Source organism: Canis aureus, chromosome 6 (genome assembly GCF_053574225.1).
Source record: "Canis aureus isolate CA01 chromosome 6, VMU_Caureus_v.1.0, whole genome shotgun sequence".
NCBI classification, from domain to species: domain Eukaryota; kingdom Metazoa; phylum Chordata; class Mammalia; order Carnivora; family Canidae; genus Canis; species Canis aureus.
Genome location: NC_135616.1, coordinates 15,972,601 through 15,996,919, shown reverse-complemented (window position 1 = coordinate 15,996,919; position 24,319 = coordinate 15,972,601). Strand labels below are relative to the sequence as shown.

Here is a 24,319-nt window from a genome sequence, read left to right as displayed (position 1 = left end):
ACCTGAAGCCACCAGCACCCTGATCCTGGACTCCCGGCCTCCAGAACTGTGAGAAGTCAATGCCTGCTGTTGAAGCCACCCTGTCAATGTGATTTTGCTCAGCAGACTGAGCTAAGCCACTTCTCTTGGGAACCGTGATAGGAAGCTATCTTTTCATTGGCAACTGTCTCCTGATCTGTTGGTTTTATTGCATCTCAAGTCTTCTACGAATACAGTATATTTCAAAACAGGCATTTTGCACCCAAGATCTGGGTTTCCTTGCTTTGATGGGGCTCTCCTTTAGAAGGAAGAGGTACCACTCAATCAAACCCATGCCCTTCCTTAAAGAAGAGACAACTAAGGCCACAGGAAGCCAAGGTCTGTTGAGTCAATGTGTCTGACGGACATTCTGTGGTCACACTGCCCACAAGCCCCTGTCCCCTTCCCACTGCAGTGGCTTCTGTGGCTTGAGAGTAATTTCACCCCTCAGGGTGTCTGAAAATGGATTTTTATGGCCTGACCCAATACTGGGGATCTTTGGTCTTGTCAAAGTGGATCATCCCTCTGTTCTAGAGCAGCCTGAGATGCGGGGCCTGACCTCCACTGCAGGATGACCTCACAGCCCTGGTCTCTCAGTGGGTACCAGCAATTCTCCTGGGCAGGATCACCAACCAGGCTCTTCCCACATGCTTCCTCAGGCAACAGGACTCAGGTCACTTACGTCAATTAAATGCTTGACTTCATGTTTTTTGAGGTCACTTCCGATTTTGGCTGCTAATAGTACACATGCTCCGGCACAAAGCTTCCGGTTCTGTTTGTTTAGCTTTCCCTTGAGGGCGAGCTTCTCAAAATAGACAAAGGCCATGGCCACTGTGGGCTCCTCAAAGCCACAGTCCTCCTGGGCAAGCTTCCGCATCTCTCGCTTCAGACTATAGAAAGACAGGAAGAAAGGAACATTATTAGAACTCGGGAGTTTCAGAGGACCCCAAAGAAAAAAAAGACTAGTGCATCCCAAAGCATTTCCTTTTTCTCATTCCCAGAAGGGTGACGTGGAATGGGACTAAATCCCAAAGGGTAAATTTCCTTTATACGTGGGCAACAGACTTAAGCTGCTAGGGCTCTTCTCTATTGGTGAAACTGTACTGACCATGTCAACAAGGACACAGAAGACCACACTGAATCCAGGTGGTGTCTGAGGGTCTCTAGAAACTAGAAGTAAAGCTGTCCAAGGGAAAAGAGGTAAATTGCAGAGGGGAATTATGATCATTCCAGAGAGACACCTATAGATTTAAATTAGGTGCTTGGTATCAACTCTGCTGAGTATCAGTCATGTTCAGAAACTGTGGCAGAAGAGGGGTTAGGCTAACAGCAAAACAGCCAGTGTACTGAGGAATGCTACCCAGCAAATGGACAAAGTGTGAATACATCACTTTTCTCACACTTCTCTGGCTTGGAACATGCCAGAATCAAGTCAGAATTGGAATACACAGCATGTAAATATTGGCACCTACTCCAACGCCGTGTTGGCGCATAGTCTAGCCTCCATCACTACATGCACTGAAAATCTGTCCTGGTGTACACACACAACCCCAGGCACTTCTCTCCAGGCTGGCACATGTGGGTCACCACGAAGTCAATCCAATCAGCTGCAGGGAAAAGATGGGTCTGATCTTGCTTTGTTTTGCCAAATGCTTAAAGGTAAGGTGTGGCTGTCAACTCTTGGGTGAATGACTGTGGGTGAAGAATTATCTCAAATGTTATCCAACCGTTTTCTGTTTTGTCTACATTTGAGAAAGCAGAGAATGAGTTTTCTGTATCATAACCCTTACTGAACTGTTAAGCCTCAGACAGTATGAAGTAATTATTCTTTCACTTAAGGAAGCTCCCCCCAGACCCCTGTCAACTAACTCATGTCAAGAGCTCGGTCTTCTGTCCTTCCTTGGCTCTCACTCATGCAAGCAAGCATCCACCAGCATCGGATGAGCCTCACCTTGCTGCATGCACCTGTGTAAATGATTTTCCTGGAACTACAGGAGGAACCAGCCATACAAAGCATGAGCTTAATGCACACCAGGAAAGGGTTTGAATGGGAAGTTCAAGTGGATGTTGATCCTCACCTACCTTCTTATCTTGCTGAGTGTTAACTTAATGTGGGGAAACTTCTCCTTGAAGGTCTCATTCATGTCCTTCTTGAGATCTGAGGGCTTCACATAGTCTATTACTGTGGTCTGTAACAGATTGGACAACTCGGGTCACTCTTAAAGTTTTTAAAGATTTTATTTAATTGAAAGAGACAAAAACACAAGCCTGGGGTGGGGAGGGCAGAGGGAGAGGGAGAAGTAGAGACTCCGCTGAGCAGGGAGCTGGACGTGGGTCATGATCTCAAGGTAGACCCAAGCCAAACGTTGAACTGACTGAGCCACCCAGGTATACCCTGGGTCACTCTTTAATATATAGGGGTCTTGGGTGAACGGTTACATGCATATTATGGCCAACGACAATCTCGGACACCACCGAGCAATGGGGAGCCCGGAAGAGAGCCACATCAAGGGCCCCGCTGAGCCTGAGCGTCTGAACAGCACATGGCTTCTGGAGGCAGAGAGAACACGAATCCCTGCTACGGCAGGACTGGGTGACATCTGGAAACAGCAGCCTCCAGTCCCTCCTGCAGGTCCTGTGCCTCAGCCTGTTACTGAGCACAGGGGTGAGGGCATGGGGTGTGCACCTGCACACTTGAGGGTTCAATCCACATGTGACCATCGCGAGTCATCTGACCCTGGGACACTTACTTAATGACCCCACACATCAGGCTCCCCATCTGTAAAATGAGAACAGCTAACAGTGTCTACCTTCACGTGGCTATTTTGAGAACTACAGAAGTGCTCTGAGCAGCACTTGGCATACAGCAAGCACTTGATAAATGTTAGCTATTATTTTCCTAGTTGTGGGAAAATATACACCACATAAAATTTACCATTTAAAGTATCCAGTTCAGTGGCATTAAGTCGATTCATGCTGTGTGGCCATCACCATCATCCATCTGCAGAACTTTCATCACTCTATCCCCACTCAACAGCTCCCTGTTCCCCCCACCCCAGCTCTCACTCGCAAACACCATTCTGCTTGCAGTCTCTGACTTCTCTAGGTCTCTCATCCAAGTGGAATCATACAGTATGTCCTTTTGCGGCTGGCTTGTTTCACTCAGCACAATGTTTCTCCACGTTCAACCACAGTGTAGCAGGTGTCAGATTTTTTTTTTTTTAAGATTTTATTTATTTGAGAGACAGAGAGGCAGAGGCAGAAGCAGGCTCCATGCAGGGAGCTTGACGTGGGACTCAATCCCTGATCCCCGGGATCAGGCTCTGGGCTGAAGGCAGCACTAAACCACTGAGCCACCCAGGCTGCCCAGAATTCCCTTCCTTCTAATGGCTAGATAATCTTCCATCATGTGTACATGGTGTCAGCTACTGTTAACAATCCTGGAAACCTTGGGGTTCTTCCTCTTCCCCTCTCCTTTTTTTAGTAGGCTTTTCACCCAATGCGGGGCTCGAACTCACAACCCCAAGATCAAGAGTTGCAGGCTCCACAGCCTGAGCCAGTCAGATGCCCTCCCCCTCCCCCTTTCTAATCCTATCCATCCTTAAAGACTGGTTCATTCGAGGTCCTTCTGAGGACCTGGGTCTTCCTGGTTGGTCTGTGCCGTATGCTATTAACTCTGAACGTAACAGTCTCTGGCTGGGTCTCACCAGGTTAGCCTCACTTCTCCTCCTCAGGATCCTACTTTCGAAGAGCAACAAGGATGCCTGATGCCTCTCTGGCTGACTGTAGGCAGTAATATCCACCAGGCAGAGCCCGAGAAAAGAGCAAGTTTGGTTTCTGCTGGGTAGGGAACAGTCCCGTGGACGGCGGCTGTGGCCTGGCCTCTTCTAGTGGAGGCATCACAGCTTTCCTCCAGGGCTCCTGCACAAGTGGGTAGCTATCTGTAAACACCTCCATTCAGAAGATGCTTGGCTGTACAGGCACGTGGAAGGCCTCTGGTGTCCGTTAATAACGGAGAGGAGACAAAGAGCCAGCACATCCAAATTCACATTGATATTAGCAGCACCTTTGTAACAGCTTGGCAAGTAAAAGCAAACCATAGCAAGATGAACTCAAATGGTTCCACCAAACTCCTATGGAACTTTCTCAAATTCTGGGTGAAAACAGACTCAGTGCAATGCCAAGAGTTCTGTGGTAGCTTGTCTTTCTGGCCCAATCAAGAAGGCTCTCCCTTAGGTGGTCCAGGACATGCTGGTTCTGGTAGCCACTCTATGCACCTGTGAAGTGCTGGCAAGGAACAAGTAAGTGGCAGTGTGGCACCAGGGTGCAAACAGATGCAGGCACACACTTGTGTGCAGTGATGTTTTGCTGGGCAGCAAGAGGAGGGAAGTATGAGACCTTATGGAGGCCACTCAATGTCTGGCAGAGTGGATGCTTCCCCTGTGGCAGCCCTCCAAGATGCGTTTATCATCCCAAACAGACGTCTCCTCCGGGTTGAACAGGATGTAAGATTTTTCATTTAGGAAACAGGCAGCAGAATGGGGAACTACATCTAACACCGTTACCTCATGCTGGGCCCACTGGCCCATCAGCTACTACTTCTGTTTCCTAAATACCCAAGCCCTCCCTCCCTCTCTCTTCTGCCCCACACCAGGCATCCCTAACTCCCAGAGCCAGCCTCTCCTGCTCTTCCTTGGTGGATCAAAGTCTCAAGCAAACCCTCGCCAGCTCTTGTTGGAGACTGAAGCCCTGTGAGCCCCAAGCAAGGATATCCTGGACTGGGAAGGGTGGCCTGGAGCCTTCCCTGTGGCAACCACAGCAGCTCTGCTTTCCCACTGCCAGAAGAGCAGCCTGCAGGTGTGTGCTAGCCACCTCGTCTCACGGGTATGGAAGCAGAGGCTCAGAGGGGTGATGGGGCGGGGCCGGCACTGGAGCCGGGTCTCCCAGCTCGCCACATGTACTGTCTCAGTGCAGTTCCATTCATCAGGCTAAAATGAGCAGTGGAGACAACTCGAGACAGGCAGCAGGTAGGAAGGGCTGACTGCTGTCAGCGGCTCTGCCTCCAGCCACGTGGCAACTCCAGGAAAGATACTCAACCTCCTGAGGCTTCAGCTTCCCCTCCCTGAAACTAGGAAGAACACCTGGCGAGGCTGCTTCAGGGGATTTTCCTGAAGCTTGAACAAGAACATGATGTACCTAAAGGACACTGGAGAATTTTATCAAGAGCATGGAAATGGGAGACGGCAGAAATCCGGGCTCTGCTCCAGGCGCGGCGAGTCAGCATGCGAGGGTGGGGCCCTGGATCCACATCGTGATGTTTCCCAGGAGACTTTCCCCTCACCTGGGTCTCCTCACCCGGCAGCACCCATCCACACTTGGGCTTGGAGCCACCTCCTGCTGGACCGGCTTCCCTAAAGCCCTGGCTGTCGGGGCACTCCTCAGCGATTCAGCTGCATTATACGCAGTGGTCCGGATATCCGACACCCCCTCCCCCCCAAACAGGACCCACTTGGCTGTACTTCTTGACTCCTTTGCAGCTAGGATTCCAAATACGATTCCAATTCCTTCCATCAATGCACCGGCCCAAGAGGGCACCATGACGCGGAAGCCATGCTTCTGTTCTGCCAAGTGTCGGCAGGAGTCCAGGAGTCCTGCCTGGGTGCCCATTTCACCAGTAGAGGCATTCGAGGGTGACAGTGGCAGCACCAGGTCTGACACTGGCAGCCGCTCTGAGTTCCCAACCAGCAACGCGGGCCCTGATTAAGGAAGAGGTGAGGGGTGGCCTGGCTCTGCAGTGTGGGTCTGGGATCATCCCTGAAACCCCAACTTAGGCTGTGTGGTCAGCCTCTCCAGTGCCTCCATAAGTTGTTGAGTATCCCATGCTAAACCCCTTCCTCTGTAAACTAGCTTGCATGGATGCCATTCTTCCACCATGGAACCATAACTGAGGAGGCACTCACTCCTTTCCCTGATGGCGCGGATTGCCGTCATAAGCAAATCTCACCTGGGAAGACATAGGGTAAGGGCAGAGCCCATGGGGAGGGTCTGTGGGCAAGAAGGCCTATCAGGGCACCAAGTCTTACCCCAGAGGAACCTCACACACCACTTCCTGACTAGTTCGAATTTCAGAATGACTTCACAAACACTAAATCCTGCTTAGCCTGCAACCCTGGACTCAGGCCTTGAAGGAGAGACTCTTGTTTTCACAAGTAACCCTGTCCTAGCTCTTGGGTTAAGAGCTGGGGCCTACTTTTCCTGAGAGCAGTGGACACATACATTTATTTCCAGGCTGGTCCTGGAGAGGCGGGGCAGAAGGGGGCCAGAGAGCAGACACTGAGCACCTGGCCCCAGTGAGGACAGCACACGCCAGCTACAGGGAGAGCCAAGCCCTCGAATTCATCTTCTCGGGGGCAGAGCCCTGCCTTCCAGGGTTACACTGCATCACTCTCTCTATGTGGACTTTCCAGCCTTTCCTTGCCACTGCTCCCAGCATGGAGTAGAAAGCCTGCTGGCATCCTCCACTTATTTGGCTTTCACTGGGCTACTCTTTGGGTCTTTTCTAAAATCGATATGGTACATTTTTGGGTGGGGGAATCTCTGCAGATCTCCATCTCTGTCAAGGCCCATTTCCTGACCCCCAGGGGGTGGGCAGCCTTCAGGGCAGTGTGGCAGAGGGAGGGGCTCTGTTGGAGGAAGGCACAGGAGGGACGTGGGAGAGCTGGGCCTAGCGCTTCCCGGGTGGCTACTTCGGGAAGTCCAGAGGCACCTTGGGAAGGAGAGAACACGGACTACTGGAAATTTGTGGCCACTGTGTGTGAGGCAGGGGCCCAACAATGCCATCATCTCAGTGGGTTTGCTGACATCAATGTCGGTGAGGCAGGCTGGCTTCTGGGGCGATGAAAGGCCTTCCAGACTCAAGACAGGAGGAGGATGGTAGTAAAATGTAAAGGTCAGGCTGAGCACCTTGGGCAGGGAGATAATGCCAAAGTGGTCACATCAGTTTCCTGTGGCTGCCATAACCAAGTACCAGAGGCCACGGGGCTTTAACAACAGGAATTTACAGTGTTTCAGCTCTGGAGGCCAGGAGTCCGAGATCAAGGTGTCAGATGGGTTCTGCTCTCTCTATAATTATGGCCTGAATCCTTCCTTGCTTTCTCCTTGCTTCTGGTCCCAGGCATCCCCTGGCTTGTAGACACATTACTGCGGTCTCTGCCATTCATCACCTGGTGTTCTCCCCATGTGTCTGTTCACATGGCTGTCTTCTCTCTGGGTCTCTGTTTGTAATGACATCAAGTCCTACAGGTTTAGGGCCACCCGAGGTACTAGGGCTTAGGACGTCAACCTGTTTTTCAGGGGCACCATTCATCCCAGGGCAGTGGTGCTTGCTCATAATGATGCTACTACACAGCCTTGCTGTGCTGATCCCAGCTGTCTCCACTGGCCTCAGCTCTGACCCAAACAGCAGGTGCTGCTGGCCTTGGCCACAGTGTATGGGAGCACTTCCCACTTTCTTCTCTTCCCACCTCCTGTGCTTGCTGGGATAAGGCTCTCTCTTCAGTCTTCCTTCTGTCTCTGCTTCTCTGAGCTGTGGTCTGCAGGAGGAAATCACAAACTCTGGAGCCAGAACCCCCAGGTCGGACCCCAGCTCCACCACGCAGGGGTGCTTAGGGAAACCACTCAGGATTCTGTTGTTTCGGTGTCTCCATCTGGCTTCCCCATCACCTGCGGCAAGGCACCCCAAGATTTGTGGGGCTGTTTCAGGTCCTACTTAAACTCAGCTGCTTGGGGCAGTCCCGGTGGCCTAGCAGTTTGGCATCGGCTTCAGCCCAGGGCGTGATCCTGGAGACCCGGGATCAAGTCCCACATCGGGCTCCCTGCAAGGGGCCTGTGTCTCTGCCTCTCTGTCTCTCTCATGAATAAATAAATAAAATTAAAAAAAAAAAAAAAAAAAAAAACCTGCTCGGAGTCCAGTCAGGGCCATCTGCTCCCAGACCCTTGTTCACCCACTGCATCTTGAGCCCACCGCTCCATATTGACCCCACACAGCCCAGACTCTGGGTATTGGCTGAATCACCCTGAGCCCAGGGCCGCCACATTAGGCAGTTTCCAGAGGGGATGATCGTCTTTGCTGTCCTCTGTTCCAGTTCCTGTTCACAATTATTCTCTGGAAGATAAGCAGCCATGATTCTCCTGTGTGGTCCTGTCTTGAGGTACCTTACAACGTCTTGAGAGGTGGGACTTCTCGACCAGCTGGAAGGCAGCAACCCTCTTTTCAGTGATAGAGATGAGCCAAGGAGGTAGCACTGGAGGCTGAGATGCATGCACCCGGTTACTACGGGCCCCCAGTTACTCAGTCCTTCTGGCTTGAGAGAAAAATGAATTAAAGGTGCTATACTTTCCTATGTACTAGAAAATGAATTAAAGGTGCTACATTTCCTATGTACTTTCCTATGTACTAGTCTAATATATAGACTCAATGCGCAGGTTTTGTCAGCGTGCATTACAATCAATCAAAGTGCTAATAAACAGGCTGTGGTTCCTTCCTGGCCTGGGACAGACTGAGTGACCAATGCTTTCAATGCCACCTAATTCCAGGCCATGGGATTGGCCAGATGTAGAGCTCCTTGTGGCCCACAGCAGAGGGTGACAGCTGGGCCAGGCAGTGTGGCAGGCAGTTAGCTCCAGTTCTCTGTGGTGCTTGTGATTTTGCAGAACGGCCATTCCACTCTTGGAACGAGAGGGAGCTTGAGTGCACATTCTTGCAGCTGCCTGCCTACAAGGAAGCTGTGTATACACAGCTGCATAGAAGGGAAGAGAGAAAGGTCGGCTGTGGGGAGACCATCCAGAGTGCAGAATGTCCAGAGGTGCAATTTGGATAGGGGCCTGCCAGTCAGAGATGGGAGGCCAGGTCAGGAGGGCCCACCTGGGGCTGACACCATAACTACCTTCCGAGATGACAGGAAGAGAAGGTAAGACCAGAACTTAGTCATCTATCTGGAAGAGTCTACCATCTATTGTGGACACACTGGTATCTTTTGCTTTAAAAAAACAAAGATTGACTTATCAGGATAGCAGCGAGGGAAATGCCCTTGGGCTTACCTGGCTCACATCACAGTCATGATGCTGTGTAGTGAGGGCCTCAGCTGGGGGTAGGTGAGGCAGGGAGTGGAGGCAGGTCTGGGGGGTGGGGGTGGGTGTACAGATACCCCGATAACAATGCTGGAGAGTGAAGGGGGGCTCGCTGCTGGTCTGGTTTCCACAGAAACAGAGAAGTGTTTTTGCTTCAGGGCCTGATAAGTCCCTCCTTGTTCCCTATTCTCCTGCCCTCCACATCTCCCCAGGCAGCTCTGAACAGATGTGGCTCTGCCCTAGACACTGCTAAAGCTCCCCTCTGGGTCACAGGAGCCCCTGGGGGCAGAACATTCCAAAGGAAGGAGGGCTGATGGGCCCTGCTCTCTGCAGCTCCTTCCAGTTCCAAAGGCCATTGCATCACGGGACCTAGCCTGCCTGACTGCACATGCCCCGCATCTGTGGGCACCCCAAGCTCCGCCGGACACTGGGAAGCAGATATTCTATGCCCGCTAAGGTAGACCAGTGGCCTTCACTGGATCTAGCTAACCACAAACAAATGGGCATCTCAGCTCTTCTATGAATTTTTCCCTTCCCCTCAAGAGGCCAGTAAATCACAAGGAAAACTGTGGGAGTGAGTGGAGGGCCTCTGTAGCCCGGGGCAGCATTTATTGCTATTTCTACCCACTGGATTCCACATCCATAACCCTAGATTTATTCTCCCTCCCTTGCCCTGAGGGGAACAGCTCCTCACCAAAATGAAATTGTTTACAAAGCATCGAGAGAAACACAGGAAAAACAACTTTGGCTCCAGGTTTAAGCTGCCATGTGGATTTGCCAGAAGGCACAAAGCAGGTCCAGTTTCAGATACTTGTCAAATGCTTATCTGGTAATACAGAAAAACTTTTTGAAAGGTGTCTTCAACTCACTGAAGAGGACATTGGGTGGATGTGGCCTGGAATTCAGTCTCTCTCTCTCTCTCTCTCTCTCTCTCTCTCTCACACACACACACACACACATATTCGGATACACTTCCAAATACATGCTTCTTCAGCAGTTGCCTCAGAGCAGGAGCTGATGAACTGTGAATGGAGTATCATGTTAAAGACCACAAAATGGTCATTGAAAATCTGAAACAAATAAATAGAAAGGGAGCAGATGCAACAGCATGTTGGGTAAAATGTAGAATATTTGATTTTGTATTATTTTTGTAAGAAAAAAAGATTAAAAGAAAACCACCATACTGATGCATGCTACAATGTGGATGAACCCTGAAAACATTATGTAAGTAAAAGCCAGACACAAAAGACCACATAGTGTAGGATTCCATTTGTATGAAATGTCCAGAACGGGCAAGTCTACCGAGACAGACAAGTAGGTGAGTAGTTGCCATGGGGTGAGGGGGTGGAGGGTTGAGGGCATAGGGACTTCTCTTTGGGATGACGAAAATGTCCTGAATTTGATTATGGTGATGGCTGCACAAATTTGTAAATGTTCTACAAACCACTTAATTATACACTTTATCATTTCTTATTTTTAGTAGGCTCACGCCCAATGTGGGGCTTGGACTCACAACCCCTAGACCAAGAGTAGCACGTTCCACCGATTGAGCCAGCCAGGCACCCCAATATACTTTAAAGAAGTGAACTGTATGATATGTGAATTACAGCTAATAAAGCTGTCACATACACTCAATCCAAAAAACCCTAAAAGCCAGAAAACGAAACCTACCACAATGGAACAGGGCAATTACAAAGGCATTCTTAACAGTTGCACCAAAAGCTGACGGGTCTCAAAGACCCCACTGCTCAGCTCCTGTGCAGGTACCCGGCAGATTTTCCCCTCAAGCAGGTCTCAGGAGGCCTAGCAAAGGTGTTAGCATAATGACTCCTTACTTTTCCTTTTCCTTTTCCTAAGGAGGGTCTCCTGAATTGAAGGAGTTTCAAGCACCTTGAAACCTGAGGGCCCTGGAAGGAGCCTTACAAGGCAGAGCCCCAGGGCTCTGTATAAACCCACCCTGCAGATTGGTAAGTACCTCTGTCATCAAGAGAGCTTTCAGTGGAAGAGAAGTATGGTGAGGGAAACCAGAGCCCAACTGCCTACCATACAGAAGGTTGACTTAGTCTTCCTTTAACCGAGTCTCCAATTTCTCACAGCTCAGAATCCCATATCGTGCCGAGAAAGTTCTAAGACATATTCCCACAACACTGGGGAGGTCTGGGATAGGAAGGAGGGTTTTTTTTTTTTTTTAAAAGATTTATTTATTCATGAGAGACACACGGGGGGGGGGGGGGGCAGGCAGAGACACAGGCAGAGGGAGAAGCAGGCTCCATGCAGGGAGCTGGACGTGGGACTCGATCCCAGGTCCCCAGGATCACAACACTGGGAGGAAGGGAGGTGCCAAACTGAGCCACCTGGGCACCCCAGGAGGGGCTTTTCTATGAGTAGTTAGATCGTAATACTAATACACGAATAGATACTTTATCAAGATCAATCCAAGAGATGTCCTCTCCAGGTTTATATATCTATAGACGTCATAAAGATTAGTATAGTCAGTTTTCCTTCTGATGTCAAAATGGTTCAAGAGGGATAGGAAAAGGATCCAGATATGCATTCAAATAACGTTGACTGTGTTGGCATTATCTCAGTCAGCTCTTTTGCTTACTTTCTCCTCTTAATTGCTCTCCACACCCATAAAGGGGAAGAACAAACAAAACCACTACTGACTTCAGCTGCCAGGTTCTAATGATAAACAACCACTTTCTGGTGAAACTTTAATTACAAGCCAGGCGGCCCATGGGGCAGGAAACAGCGGGCTCTGAGTTGAGGCCTCGGGCCCGCCCTCGCCACACCGAGAAACACCGTCATTAAGCGCTGGCCCTCTGAGAACCTGAGTGTAGCCAGCAGGCTCACCAGACTTTCCTACTCTGTGGTCACCGTCTAAAAATTTCAGGGCCAAAACCACAGAGGCAGCTGCGACTTGGCTTTCCAGACCGACCCAGAAGTTGTTTTTTTTTTTTTTTTTTTTTTTTTTAACTTCAAAATTTCCCCTTTGCCCTTTCACGGTGGCTCATAGTGGGAGTGACTCTCAGAGATCAAAGTTAAAAACCAGTGTTAACTCTGAATGAATGCAAGGCCAGTTGTAAAGGGCTGCCGCTTGAACTTTGTACATAACAGGCTTCTTTCTAGGCCTCAAGGAAACATTCACCTCTAGAACTCTCCCGTTTCTGAAGGCAAGGCAACTGTGGCCATGAGTGGCCCATTTATCTCATACTTAGAACACATGTGAACGAAAATACACATCCAACTACATCCTAGCAGATTAATATTGCCAACACTAGGACTCAGAAAGCCCACTCCTAGGTGTATCTACCCAGGAGAAATGAAAATACATGTTCACAAAAGACTTGTAGAAGAATGCCCATGGCAGCAATATTCATGGTATCCCTACACTAGAAACCCAAATGTCAATCAACAGGACCGTAGATAGACAAACTGGGGCGTATCCATACAAGGAATGGGGAAGCTCTTAAAAAAACAAAAACAAAAAAAAACTACCGACACATGCAACATAAGCGAGTCTCACATATTAGATTCTATGAAAGGAGGACCACCGGCGGGGGGGGAACACATACACTATGTTTATAAAGCACCAGCACCAAAATACACAAAATAAGTTTATGGTGATAGAGTCAGAACAGCAGCTGCCTTTGCAGGTAGGAGGCAGGACAGGGTGAACAGGAGGGAACTAAGGGGAAAGAAATGTTCTATCTTGATTAAAGCAGAGATGACAAAATTCATGGAGCTCTACACTTAAAACATGTACGTTTGGCCATACATAAATTACACCTTAATATGAAAAGAAAAAAAAATGGTAGCTGGGAGATATGATAGGTTTAGCTCATCACTTTCTGAGTTGTTTGATTCTGCAGAGGCAACATGAACATCTCAGGCCCTGGAATTCCACAGGAGCAAAACACCCCAAAACCCTGGACAATAGCCCCTGGTTCTCAGGCTTGAGGCCACCACTGAGCTGGCCTCCTTCGAGCTGCACTGGTGACCTAAGGAGAAGAGGCATAGGCAGCAGGACCCCACAGGCCTTGGCAGCCAGTATGAAGGGACGCAGGCAGTACTGCACATACAGTCAAACCTGGCTCCTGGCTGGCCTCCCTCCCAATCTTCCAGCAAAGACCATGAAAGGAAGCCCCCAGGAAGGGGGACAGACGAGCTGGGGGTGCACAGACTTCACAGAGGCCTGACATCTGTCTGCAAGGGGCACCCTGCCAATGATGAGGGCTCATCTCCCACCCACCCACAGACCAAGATGGCCCCAGATCTTCAAAGGTTTTCAATAGCTTAAATCAAGTAACCCTGTAGCTCTGTCTACCTTGGTAGTTAGTGCCTATAACTAGCACAGCTCTGTGTGCCTGTGGTCAAGGATGGAAGATCTGTCAGGATCATCAGTCTATGGGCTTGCCTTTTCCACTTGTGCACGTGTGTGTGCACATGTGTAGAGGGAAGGACAGTGACTTTGTTAAAAATACTGATTTTATACACTCACCCTCTTTCATCCCTTCACAAGACAGAGTCTTGCACATGGGCCTTTCCCACTGGGGCCTGGCATGGCTACTCCTTCTTACCACTCACACTCACCTTCAATGTTATTTCTTCAGGGAAACCTTCCTTGAGGCTGACCTCCCACCTCCACCCCCCTACCCTGCCCCCATAACCTCCTACCACTTTTCTTCCCTCTCCTAACGACTATAGTGACTTATCTGCTTGTTCACTGTCTGACTTCTCTACCCACTGTAAGGCTGAGGAAAATGGGGATAGCAGCTGGTTTGTTTTCCACCATATAAGGAAGCACTTGGTCTGGCACATAGTAGGGCCTCAGTCAACACTGGCTGAATGGGCAAACTGTGTATCTTCAAGCAAACCAACCAAAACCCAAACCCACACACTTACTCGTGCAAGTCAGCTGCATGTGAAACAGCCCTAAACTCCATGCCTGCTTCTAGAGAAGAAGTCTCCCGGGGGCCAGTTTGAGGCTCTTAATAACACAGGACATGCATATCAGTGACAGAGAACAATGTTGAAAAGTGGACATCCCATATTTGATCAAAGTACCAATCTCTGCAGCCAGAATAGATGTCCATCTTATGGGGCTGACCAGAAAATGCAGTTCACAAGCCATTTCATTCTTTAAAACATGTACTACTACAGGAAGCAGGGGCTGCAGATTCAACATGGTAAAATGAAAAATGAGCCAGTTGGGAACATAAAGCAAGGAGGAGAGGACATATATGCTGACTTGGCAAATCATCTAGCACACTGTCCAAGGAGGAAAAATTACCTGTGTGCACAGGCATGCACACGAAGACTGCAGCCCAGAACCTCAAAGCTCACAGTGAAACCATTTAAAGAAAAAAATAAGATCTGGCACCAGCCTGACACAAGGCCTCAGAAGGAGAGTCAATGTTATCACCAGACACAACATGACCTACAGAAGAGCTCCCGGCCAAATCCCAGTCGATCAAAAAGAGTGCCCTCTCTTATTCTCTTGGTCACACAGGAGTTTTAAACTGTTGGCCCTAAAGAGTCATTGTCACGTCCTACCCTGAGATTGGCAGTTCTGCCGCTGACTGCTGAGGGATATGGGAGTCACAGGCCAAGTGAGAAGAGCACCAGGGAAGGAGCTCTAGCCTTGGCCCCCACTTCCTGTCTGTCAACGGTGACAGCCTCACTCAGACTCCCCCAGCCACAGTTTCCTGCCCGTTACTTAGTAAATAAAGCAATGAACAACATAAAGAATCCTATTCCTACACAAGGCATGACGTTTCAGTTGCTCCCTTTCCATTAGGGTGGTGATTCTGGTCATTTATTAAATACTTATTACGTGCTAGCTTACATGAATAAGCCCTGGTTTTGTAAAAGTAAATAATCTTTACAGGTCACAGAGCAGGACAAAAAATTATAAATGGCTCTGGTTCTTTCTGAGTTAAGAGGTACAGAATGAGGACGGGAGAATGAGAAGCAGGGGCAATTTTAAACTCAGTGCCTTTGGTAATTCATTCTGACTCAGCATGCCATGGGAGAATAGGATATATGCTGGGAGCAAGTAGCGAGGACCTGAGTCCCTCCTGGTGTTTCTTTGGTGTCAGCCACTCGCCAAATGTTCAGGGAAGAAAAAGAGAGGCTGGAGGGTGGATCCCCAGGGCTGAGAACTCTCAGCTCAGGGTGAACTTTCAGGGGCCCTTTGAGTAAATAGAATCCCACTCTGGCCTCTGCAGACACAAGAACCCAGAAGAGAAAAAGGGACCGTGTGCTCATTCCCAAGGCCAGGGCTGCTGAGAACAGCACGGGCTGGGCAGGAGCAAGGGAACTGGAGCGGGATGTTCTGAGTTGTGCCCGCCCCTCCCCCCTCAGGGCCAGTCAGGGAGGCGGTGGGAGCATTCCGGGTCAGTGCTCTCCTGCCTGATGCCGTGTGGGGCAGGCCTGGCCAGGCAGGTTTCCCACAAGCCCAGCGCTCCCCACCCTCCACAGCTGCCCGAGATCTGCGAGCCGCTCAGTCCGGGCAAGTCTGCCCCAAGAAAGTACAAGGACCCAGCCAGGCCCCGCTGGGGTCTGGAGAAATGGCAGACCTAGTGGTGGGAAATGGTGGTCAGCCAAAAGCAGAAACCAAGATTACCACAAAGGGAAAAACAGGAAGAGTCCATGAAGTAAAAATGGCAAGGAAAGGTTTTGCATTTAACACCCACAGTGGCCTACCTTCACTCTCCCAGAAGATAATTCTGTCATTTGGAGCCCAGTGCCAATTGTTTGTTTGGAGTGCACGTGGAAGCCTACAGTCACCAGGGAACTCCAGACAGAGCTGAATCTGATGGAACTGGTTCTCCCCTGGGGTGGAGGTGGGGGCATCTACAGATGTGTGTAAGCTCAGGTGAGGGTCCCTGAGCTAGTCTGGTAGGCAAAGTGGTTGATGCAGGTCAGGTGCCCAGAAGAACCCAGGACCAGCCCATGCTGGTTACTCTGTGAGCAACCCACACTGGGGAGCCTCCAGAAGCTCCCTAGGTTGAGCAGTGTGTGAACAAGCCCCCTAGACTCCATAGAGCAGCCACCTGTTAGGATGGGCATGCCTGAGGGGCCTGAGGGGTGAGGCTGAGGGAGTGAGCAAACAGACCATCTCTCCTCCGCTACTCACCATGTACGAAGGAAAGATGAGAACTCGCTTGTGTTTGCCACAAGGCCACTGGGGGTCATCCAGGAGATTTGGGTCATAGTCCATAAAGTCTCCCAGGTCGCTACCTGAGGGTCATACACAAAATAATCAATAGGGGCCCCAGGGAATTGAGCCGAAAAAGTCACACTGCAGGAGATAGCTCTACTTGTTGATGAAGCATCTCCCCTGCACAAGGGATCACCAAATACTTAACATTTGGACAGTTTTTCCACTTTGGAAAATTATTTATCACTCCCTCTGACCTGGGAGAGCACAAAACCTCCCAGAGCACAAAAGATGCAGCGAGCACCGGGATTACAAAATGTAGCACCAAAAAAGGGCATTTGTTAAACCTGTAGATCCAATTAGCAACTCAAGTTCGGCCATGTGAGCTGCAGGTTTCTAGAGTGAATGCTTCTGGGCTGGCTACCGTGTCTTGTACAAACACAGATCAGAGCAGGCACCAGGGCAAACAGCTGTAAGTGACCAGAGATGGCGGGAACATAAGGACAGTGCATCCAGACTCAGCACCTGGACAGGTATGAGGAACTTCCTGTGCCCCTGGAATTTTTCTGAGAATAAAAATAATACTGCTTTGTATAGTTTTCTCCCTTATTCAGGTTTACAAAGGTTTGATGAGGCAAGGCTGAAAGCAAGCAAGCCTGCCTTCGTGTTTGTTGGCCATGTTAGCTCACCTGCTATGAGAGTCACAAAACGTTCCCACACCTAATCCAAATCTGAACACTATGAAAATACAGGCAAGACCCAGGCTGAGATAAGGAGCCGAGTGGTGCAGAGAGGCTGGGGGGTAGGGGAGGTGGTCCCACCATATCTGCACAGTACAGATGGCCTTAGCATTTCTCCTTGAGGGAGCTTGGGTGTTGGTGGCTGAAACATCTCACTGATGAGGTAGGTCCCCCTGTGGCCTGGCTGTGAACCTGTATGGCCTGAAATTAGATTTGCCCAAAAGTCATGTCCCCCCGTGGGATGGGCTCACACGCCATCCAGAGGCACCCATCCTCCAGTCTGCACACAGGAAGACCCAACACATGCTGTGCACCAAGGCACCTTCTGCCATGCACTGCCTGGCCTTAGCCCCCACCCAAGGTTACCTGTGTCCAGGCTCCCCTGGGTGCTGCTTGCACGTCCTATGGAAAGGCTGCGGTGGCTCAGGTTACGGAACTGGGAGAAGGAGGAGGTGGAGTCTATGGTATTTCTCCGGGCTCCAAAGGCATTTGTGGGTAGCAGAAATTGGGTGTAAGAAACAGTCTAAAAGGTGAAAACAAAAATGAGCAAAATAGATTATTCCCAGGCAATGTTAGCTATGCATCCTGACCAACCGAGCTGTTACCACACCAAGTTCATGTCCGTATTCTTACATCTGTACTTCTAAAATCCAGTGAGATCAGAAATGAAACTAATTTTGGTATTTATTTGTGCCAAAACCTAAATTCAACTGACTTGAAGCTATATATAGTTTTAATATTGCACTTCATGTGAATACTCATGTTATGTGGTAGAAATGTTAGTGTGTTTGAGAACTATCCCAGAAGCTGCTGGGATGTTGTGTAATACATGACACACAGACTACATTTTTTTTTTTTTAAACACCGAACAAGCCTTATAATCCACCAAGTGCAGAATCCCAGAATACATCAGGCCCCAAGAGTGTCTGATGAGGGGTTGGGGCCTCCTGTATGTTTCATTGGCAGATGTGATCTCTAGCTCACCTCCCTCATTGTTAGGTGAACGCTCAACCTTCGGCAATGGACACAGAACAAGTTTTTCTTTTCACCTGCTTGGAGAAGCACACTCATGCACCCCTGCTTGTGAGCTCGGGGCTGATGTCACCCAGACACAGTGGTGACCAGCTGTTCTGGGAGAGGGGAGGTGAGGAGGTCATATGCTGCCCCAGCAGCCTCAGCTGGAAGCAAACTACCGTGGGATGGCTTCTCCAAATACCTGCATCATCTCCATAAACAGGCTTTTGAAGGGTTTGCAAAGACTGACTGGATCCAGCACAGAAAGTTCATCTTTCAACCTCACTCGCTGGACTTCCACCCAGCAGCTCACTGGATTGTGGATAAGGAGAACTGTGACAGCCTTCCTGTGAGGTGCTCACTAAGGCTGAGACTCAGCTTTTTAGGACCGTGGGAAGCCTCTCTCCCCAACCTCCTCCCACTCAAAACAAACTTTCTAGTGGCGGGAACATTGTTTGCTGACACCATGAATCAATGTGCATTCAAACCACCGGTCCTCTGATTCCAGAGCATGCACATGTGGGTGTGAGATACTCATCAGCATCCTGCGTTCCATTATGAGTAGCACTGGTAGAGAAATACTCGTGCTATTTCCTCACTGGCTTGGTGGATCTCTGGGTGCGTGCTAGGGGAGCAGGGATGGGCTGCAGACCTGGTTCCTGTACCAAGAGCCAGGGTCACAGTGTGTCATGCTGCCTCGGCATCCTGACACGGTGGTGTGGGCACGAACCTGCCGATTGGAAGCCAGGAAGCCTTACCTTCCCGTCGGCTCCCAGCTCCACGCCTTCAAGACCAATGATCTCTTTCAAGCTCACAGCACCTGATGACTGCTTCCCTCCATCCAACTTCAAATCCCTGGGGAGGACAGGCCCAAGAAAAAACACTTCAGTCTGTACTCAAAAGAGCCATGATGACGTTTCCCACAAAAGACACCACAGTCATACTGATGAAAATGACTGAAGGGGCGGGCCCTGGCCAACAGAACAGCCCTTTGAGCTTCCTTTGCGGCCCATCAGTAACACTCTGAGGGCAATTCTACTTTGTTTCATCCACTCTGATATAGATGAAATCCAGTGAAACAGAAAGCCTGCAGATGAAAGTCAGGCTCAGAAGCCCATGGAATACTGATGTTCCTCTCTGCCAGGCCCCTCAGCTCCTAGTCAGCCAACAGGAGGGCAGGAAGCATTCCCGGGGCATTATGGGGCAATGGCTCTTAGGCTCTGGCCATTGGTTTCATTTTAAAGCTAAGGGAGACCACTTCTCCTCGCTGCCCCCTTTATTAGCTGAGAGAATGGAATTCTGGTCCTAAACAGTTTCCAGCATTACTGCTGGTAACAAAGGAATTACTGCCGCCAGAGTCATCCCAGCTATCTCGCCAGGGGACCTAGAAAATGAGTATATTTCTACAAAAGAATGATCTCCAGTATTAACAAGCATTTATACAGCACTTCACGATTTACAAAGCCTTCCACACATTGTCTCTCTGATTTCTTAATAGGACCCTATTAGACAGGTATTGTGATTATTATCTTATTTATAGATGAAAAACCCCATAGGAGGCTAAGTAGCTTGCCAAAGTCACCAGAATAGTAGGCTATAGACTGTTATCGCATCCAGTACCGTTTCTAGCACATCCTGTTGCCTGAGAGATGGAAGACTGAGCTGGCTGTGTTTAAGCTCAGGTGTAATTGCTCACATTGTCAAGGACAATCCCCCTCCTTACAGTAGTCCTCAGACTTGGCTGCTGATCAGAATCACCTGGGGGTCTCTGACAAACTACCACGGCCTGGACCCCATCCATAGACATTGTTTCAGTTGATATGCGGCGCAACCTGGGTTGTCAGTTTTTAACCCTTGCCACGTTTGGGAAGGACTGTCTTCCAGTTTCTTTCTCTGTAACGTGGTGCTTGTTAGTCAAAAAGTCATCTCAGACTGGCAGTGGCCTTGCTGGATGGCCTGGAGGGAGGCACCATATTCAATTCAGGGGCTGGCTCCCACAACCTAAGCAGGAACAAACAAAATGTACAGGCAGGACTCTCCAGGCCCAAGATAAAGAGAGGGAGCAAGGTGAGTGAGGGGAAAAGAGACAAGAAGCCTCTCCACCTAGGAAGGAAAAAACAGGGATTCTCTGATTTAGTTGAGCAATCACTGGCCCTATAATCCTATTTATAATGCAGAAGTGTGACAGTTTTAAAAGAAACAGCCAAGGGGCACCTGGGCGGCTCAGTCAGGCATCTGACTCTTGATTTCAGCTCAGGTCATGATCTCAGGGTCCTAGAATTGAGCCCCCCCCCCCCCCCCCCCCCCCGCATGGGCTCTGCACTCATGGGAGAGTCGGCTTGTCCCTCTCCCTGTGCCCAGCTGCCCAGCCCCCCACCCAGGGTTGTGCATGCACGCACTCTTCTAAAATATGTAAATCTTAAAAAAAAAAAAAAAAGCCAAAATTTGCATCTAGTATTACTTTTGTTTGTTTAAAGTAGTCTCCTTGGGACACCATCCTATCTATGGTCATGCTCAAAACTCTCTGTGGAGTCCCTTCCGCAATCAACAGTCCAGTCACACAAAAGCAGCAAACAATCAACCCATCCCAGTCTGCAAGCTTTGTATTTATATGTATTTATTTGCTCTGAAAGCTATTACTAGAATCAGTGTTCCTCCCACCCACTACCATATCCTACTGACCAGATCTGACTGTCAAAGACTTCAGGTAATTCCAGACATCAAGCTCACCCTAAGGGATGGTGCAGAATAGGACAGTAGCTCAGAACTGTAAGCACTCTGGTAGAAGGTGCACACCATCCCCTCCAGAGCTCCAAACATTCTGAGCAATGGGGTACTTTCAGGCCATTCGTGCGTTCTCCCAGGGGCACCTCCTCTGCGAGGCACCATGAGATCCAGGATGATTTAAGTCACGTCACTTTATAAAACATGTGAACAGAGACCTGCATTCGTTAGTGACCTCAAACCTGCAGCTGGGAGCAGAGTGGGGCTCAGCAAGGCCACCGGAACCTGAGGGTGACACATGCCAGAGACCACCCACCCCGCTGCCTGCCTCTTAAAAGGCTTCCTCAAGCAACGGAGGGCAGAGAGGATGCCTGCACTCACAAAGGGCAATGCCAACAGAGCAAGAACCTGAACCAGGCAACGAATAAGGGGATGGCCATGGCAGCCCAGGAGGGGAGCAGATATAAAGGCTGCAGTGCCTGCATTTCATTAAAGGATCTTCGGTGCACTTCCGGGACTTCCTCCTCGCCTAATGCGCACCCCAGCAAGCACGTGCCTCAAATTCCCAACTCCCAAACAACCGTCTCCTTGTTTCCATTTTGCCAGACACAGAATGTGACTTAGGGCTGAAACTAATTTAAAAGCACAGCCTATCTTCATGGGGTGAGAAAATCGAAAGAAATAAGGATATTAAAATATGCCCATTTTAAGAGTGCTCTTGAATGAACTACTGGCTGCAGGCAGGGACGGAGGCTCATTCCACATTTGTATCCCATCTACACAATGTCTGCTGTGTAGTATTTACTGGAAGAAGCCAGGGAGTCTGGCTCTTTGCTGTCTCACCAGTGCTGGTTTATACCGACGGCAGGGGACGTGGGTATTTTTCCAGCATGCACCGTCCCATCAGACTCCATGGGCTCACAGGCTCCTGATTCCCTGGGAAAGCTTGTCTTGGCCAGGGGGACCCTCCCTGCTGGATGTACCCACCCCATCCACAGAACCAAACCAGCCACGCTCAAACCACAATCCCCTCTGCTTCCTGATGCCTGACCCAAGGGAAATGGAGCCATAACATGCATTAAACTTTATGCGTTCACATAAAGCCCAAGATTCCGCTTAACAGATAAATCTCAAAATACATTTAAAGAAACAGGAATTCTTAGCTCCAGTGATTATTCCAGTCCTTCAGGACTGGACCACATGGAAGACAAAGGGCGACGGGCTAAGCTCCACCACACCTAACCACAGGAACCCATCTCTCCAGAATGACTGTGTGGGTCGGCTCACTGCAGCCATCACTTCCCGCGGCCCTTCACTTGTATCGCTCTCCTTTCTCAGTAAACTAAGGCCAAGCTGAGTCAGAGAACAAGCTAGAAGAGCAGTGGGTCCCCCGCTCAACCGCTTCTAGAAAACACACGTAATTGCTCATTAGAGACCCACACTATTCAACACCATTTCCTATGGAAACTTTCCTCCATCTGAACTGTCTGATGGAGCAGCCACTAGCTGTGTGGCAACTGGGCACTTGAAGTGTGATGAGTTGACTGAAGAAATAAATTGTTCATTTCAGTTAATTTATTTTTTATATATGTTTTTTAAAGATCTTATTTTTAAGTAAGCTCTATAGCCAACATGGGGCCTGAACTCACAACCCCAAGATCAAGAGTCCCATGCTCTACTGAATGAGCCAGCCAGGCTTCCCTCATTTTAGTTAACTCAAATAGCTAGCTAGCAAGCTAGTAACACAGCTAGCAGCTACTGTAATGGACCAAGCAAGCCTTCCCCCAAGTGGCCTGGCCACTACCTTGGGATGTTTACCTCCCAAGCCCCAGCTCACTGGAGAAGAGACTGTGTCAGGTGTCCTAGAGGAGGTGGGAGAGAGGCAGGACCCTACAGATGGAACCAGCAGAGGATTATCCTCACTGGGGAGGAAGAGGATCACTGTGGGACTCAGGTTCAAAGAGGACTCATGCCCTGCATCCCTTTAGCATTCTGGGAACAGGATGTGCCTACATGAGGCACAGAGCAGCACAGCTCTTCAAACTCAAGGCATTATGGAAGACTCCAGGTCCTTTGCACATCTTGGGGAGAAAGGAGAATACCCAGTGATGATTACGTTTTAATTTCCCTTCAGCCTTGGGGTGGGGTTGGGGGTAGGGGCTAACAGTTCATGTTTAGAGGGTTCTTTTAAAAGAAGAAATGAGACATTTCCTGCACTCCACATCTGGTGTACTCCTATCTGCTCCATTTGAACTTCAAAACGTCATCTACACAGTAATAGCACAGTTGCTCCAGAAAATTGACAGGTTTGTGGCAACAGCTAAGGGCACGCTTTCCTTTTTTTCTGCCTTAGATTCAAGAAGAGGTTGTCACTAACTTCGTGGCTGTCATTTTGGTGGCACTGAATTAAGAGGACACTTGCATACACATCTGCTTGCATAGCCACATGTCCAAGCAACATGACACAGATCTTGTCTAAGCTAGGTCAGTGTGTTAGTTTCTTAGGTTTTTAATTTCTCTATATTAAGACTCTAGGCATCTGAAAAAGGCAATCTTTCACAAAGAGGCTGGCAAACTTCTCTAGGTTCCTTAGCTAAGTGCTCTCATAAGAGTTGCTGAAACCTTGTGTTAACACAAGCCATAATGGAACATGCTGTTAAGGTGCCCACAGTGGTTTCACATCGCACCACCTAATTTATAGATACGGTAATTGCTCAGGACTTACATGTGAGTGTATAGCAAGCAAGAGAGACCTATGGCCCAGGATGCCCCCGCGTTTGGGGAGCCAGGAAGAGCTGCCTACAGAGAGGACCTCTGAATGATATTGCTGGTTCACCCAGAAATAATCTTTTAAAAACTCCAGTGAAAAAGGATCATAAGAAGTCGTCCCTGGGGAGTACTGATAAAATCTTGATGTTTTCTTTCTAACATCATTGTTCTGAATTCTCATTAAAATGGTGTATGAAAACAGAAATATCTGCTTGGCACCAAAGCCAACATTAACCCTTCGAGACCAGGAGACAGAACTGGGTACTGTGGAACTGCAGCTGTAAGTAATTGAAAGCAGACAGAAATTGGACTTTCCAGTTTCTTTGAAAAGCCTGGAAGATTTTTTTTTTCCCCAGATACATGTAGCATCCAAATATTAATTTATTTAAGTTCCACCTCCTCCTAAAAATGGATTGGAGGCAAGTTCAAATACCATATGTGGATACTGTCCAAACTTGTGTGCATTGCGGTTTACACGCTGTAGCTTGCACTCAGAGATGAACATGGTTAGCCGCGTCACAGGGAAGGATCTCATTTGGACAGAGGCACTAAGAGAACCAGTGGTCAGGAACCACGGACAATGCAAGGGTCTGTTTTCTTCTCTTCCACAGGCCCGGGTGACGCTATAGCTCAGACCTACTTAGCTCCAAGAGTTCATTTCTCATCTATTCAAGGTTCTTTTGCAGAAGCTGTAAGCAACAGACACACTTTGAAAACCCAGCACAAAGGTTTTCTTACAAAGTCTGGCCAATGGGGGTGG

At 49.2% G+C, this 24,319-nt stretch overlaps 1 protein-coding gene across 3 annotated transcripts in view; it reads right to left on the bottom strand.

Annotated features, from left to right (window-relative positions):
* CABLES1 (Cdk5 and Abl enzyme substrate 1) overlaps nt 1-24,319 on the bottom strand; it is a 116,719-nt gene that overhangs the window by 4,558 nt on the left and 87,842 nt on the right. For all 3 annotated transcript variants that reach the window (XM_077900245.1, XM_077900246.1, XM_077900247.1), the window contains 5 exons: nt 18,825-18,921; nt 17,419-17,575; nt 16,289-16,392; nt 2,101-2,207; nt 701-908 (listed from right to left, as the gene is read on the bottom strand). In XM_077900245.1, coding sequence (XP_077756371.1) covers nt 701-908; nt 2,101-2,207; nt 16,289-16,392; nt 17,419-17,575; nt 18,825-18,921 — 673 coding nt within the window. The remainder of the gene's footprint in view (nt 1-700; nt 909-2,100; nt 2,208-16,288; nt 16,393-17,418; nt 17,576-18,824; nt 18,922-24,319) is intronic.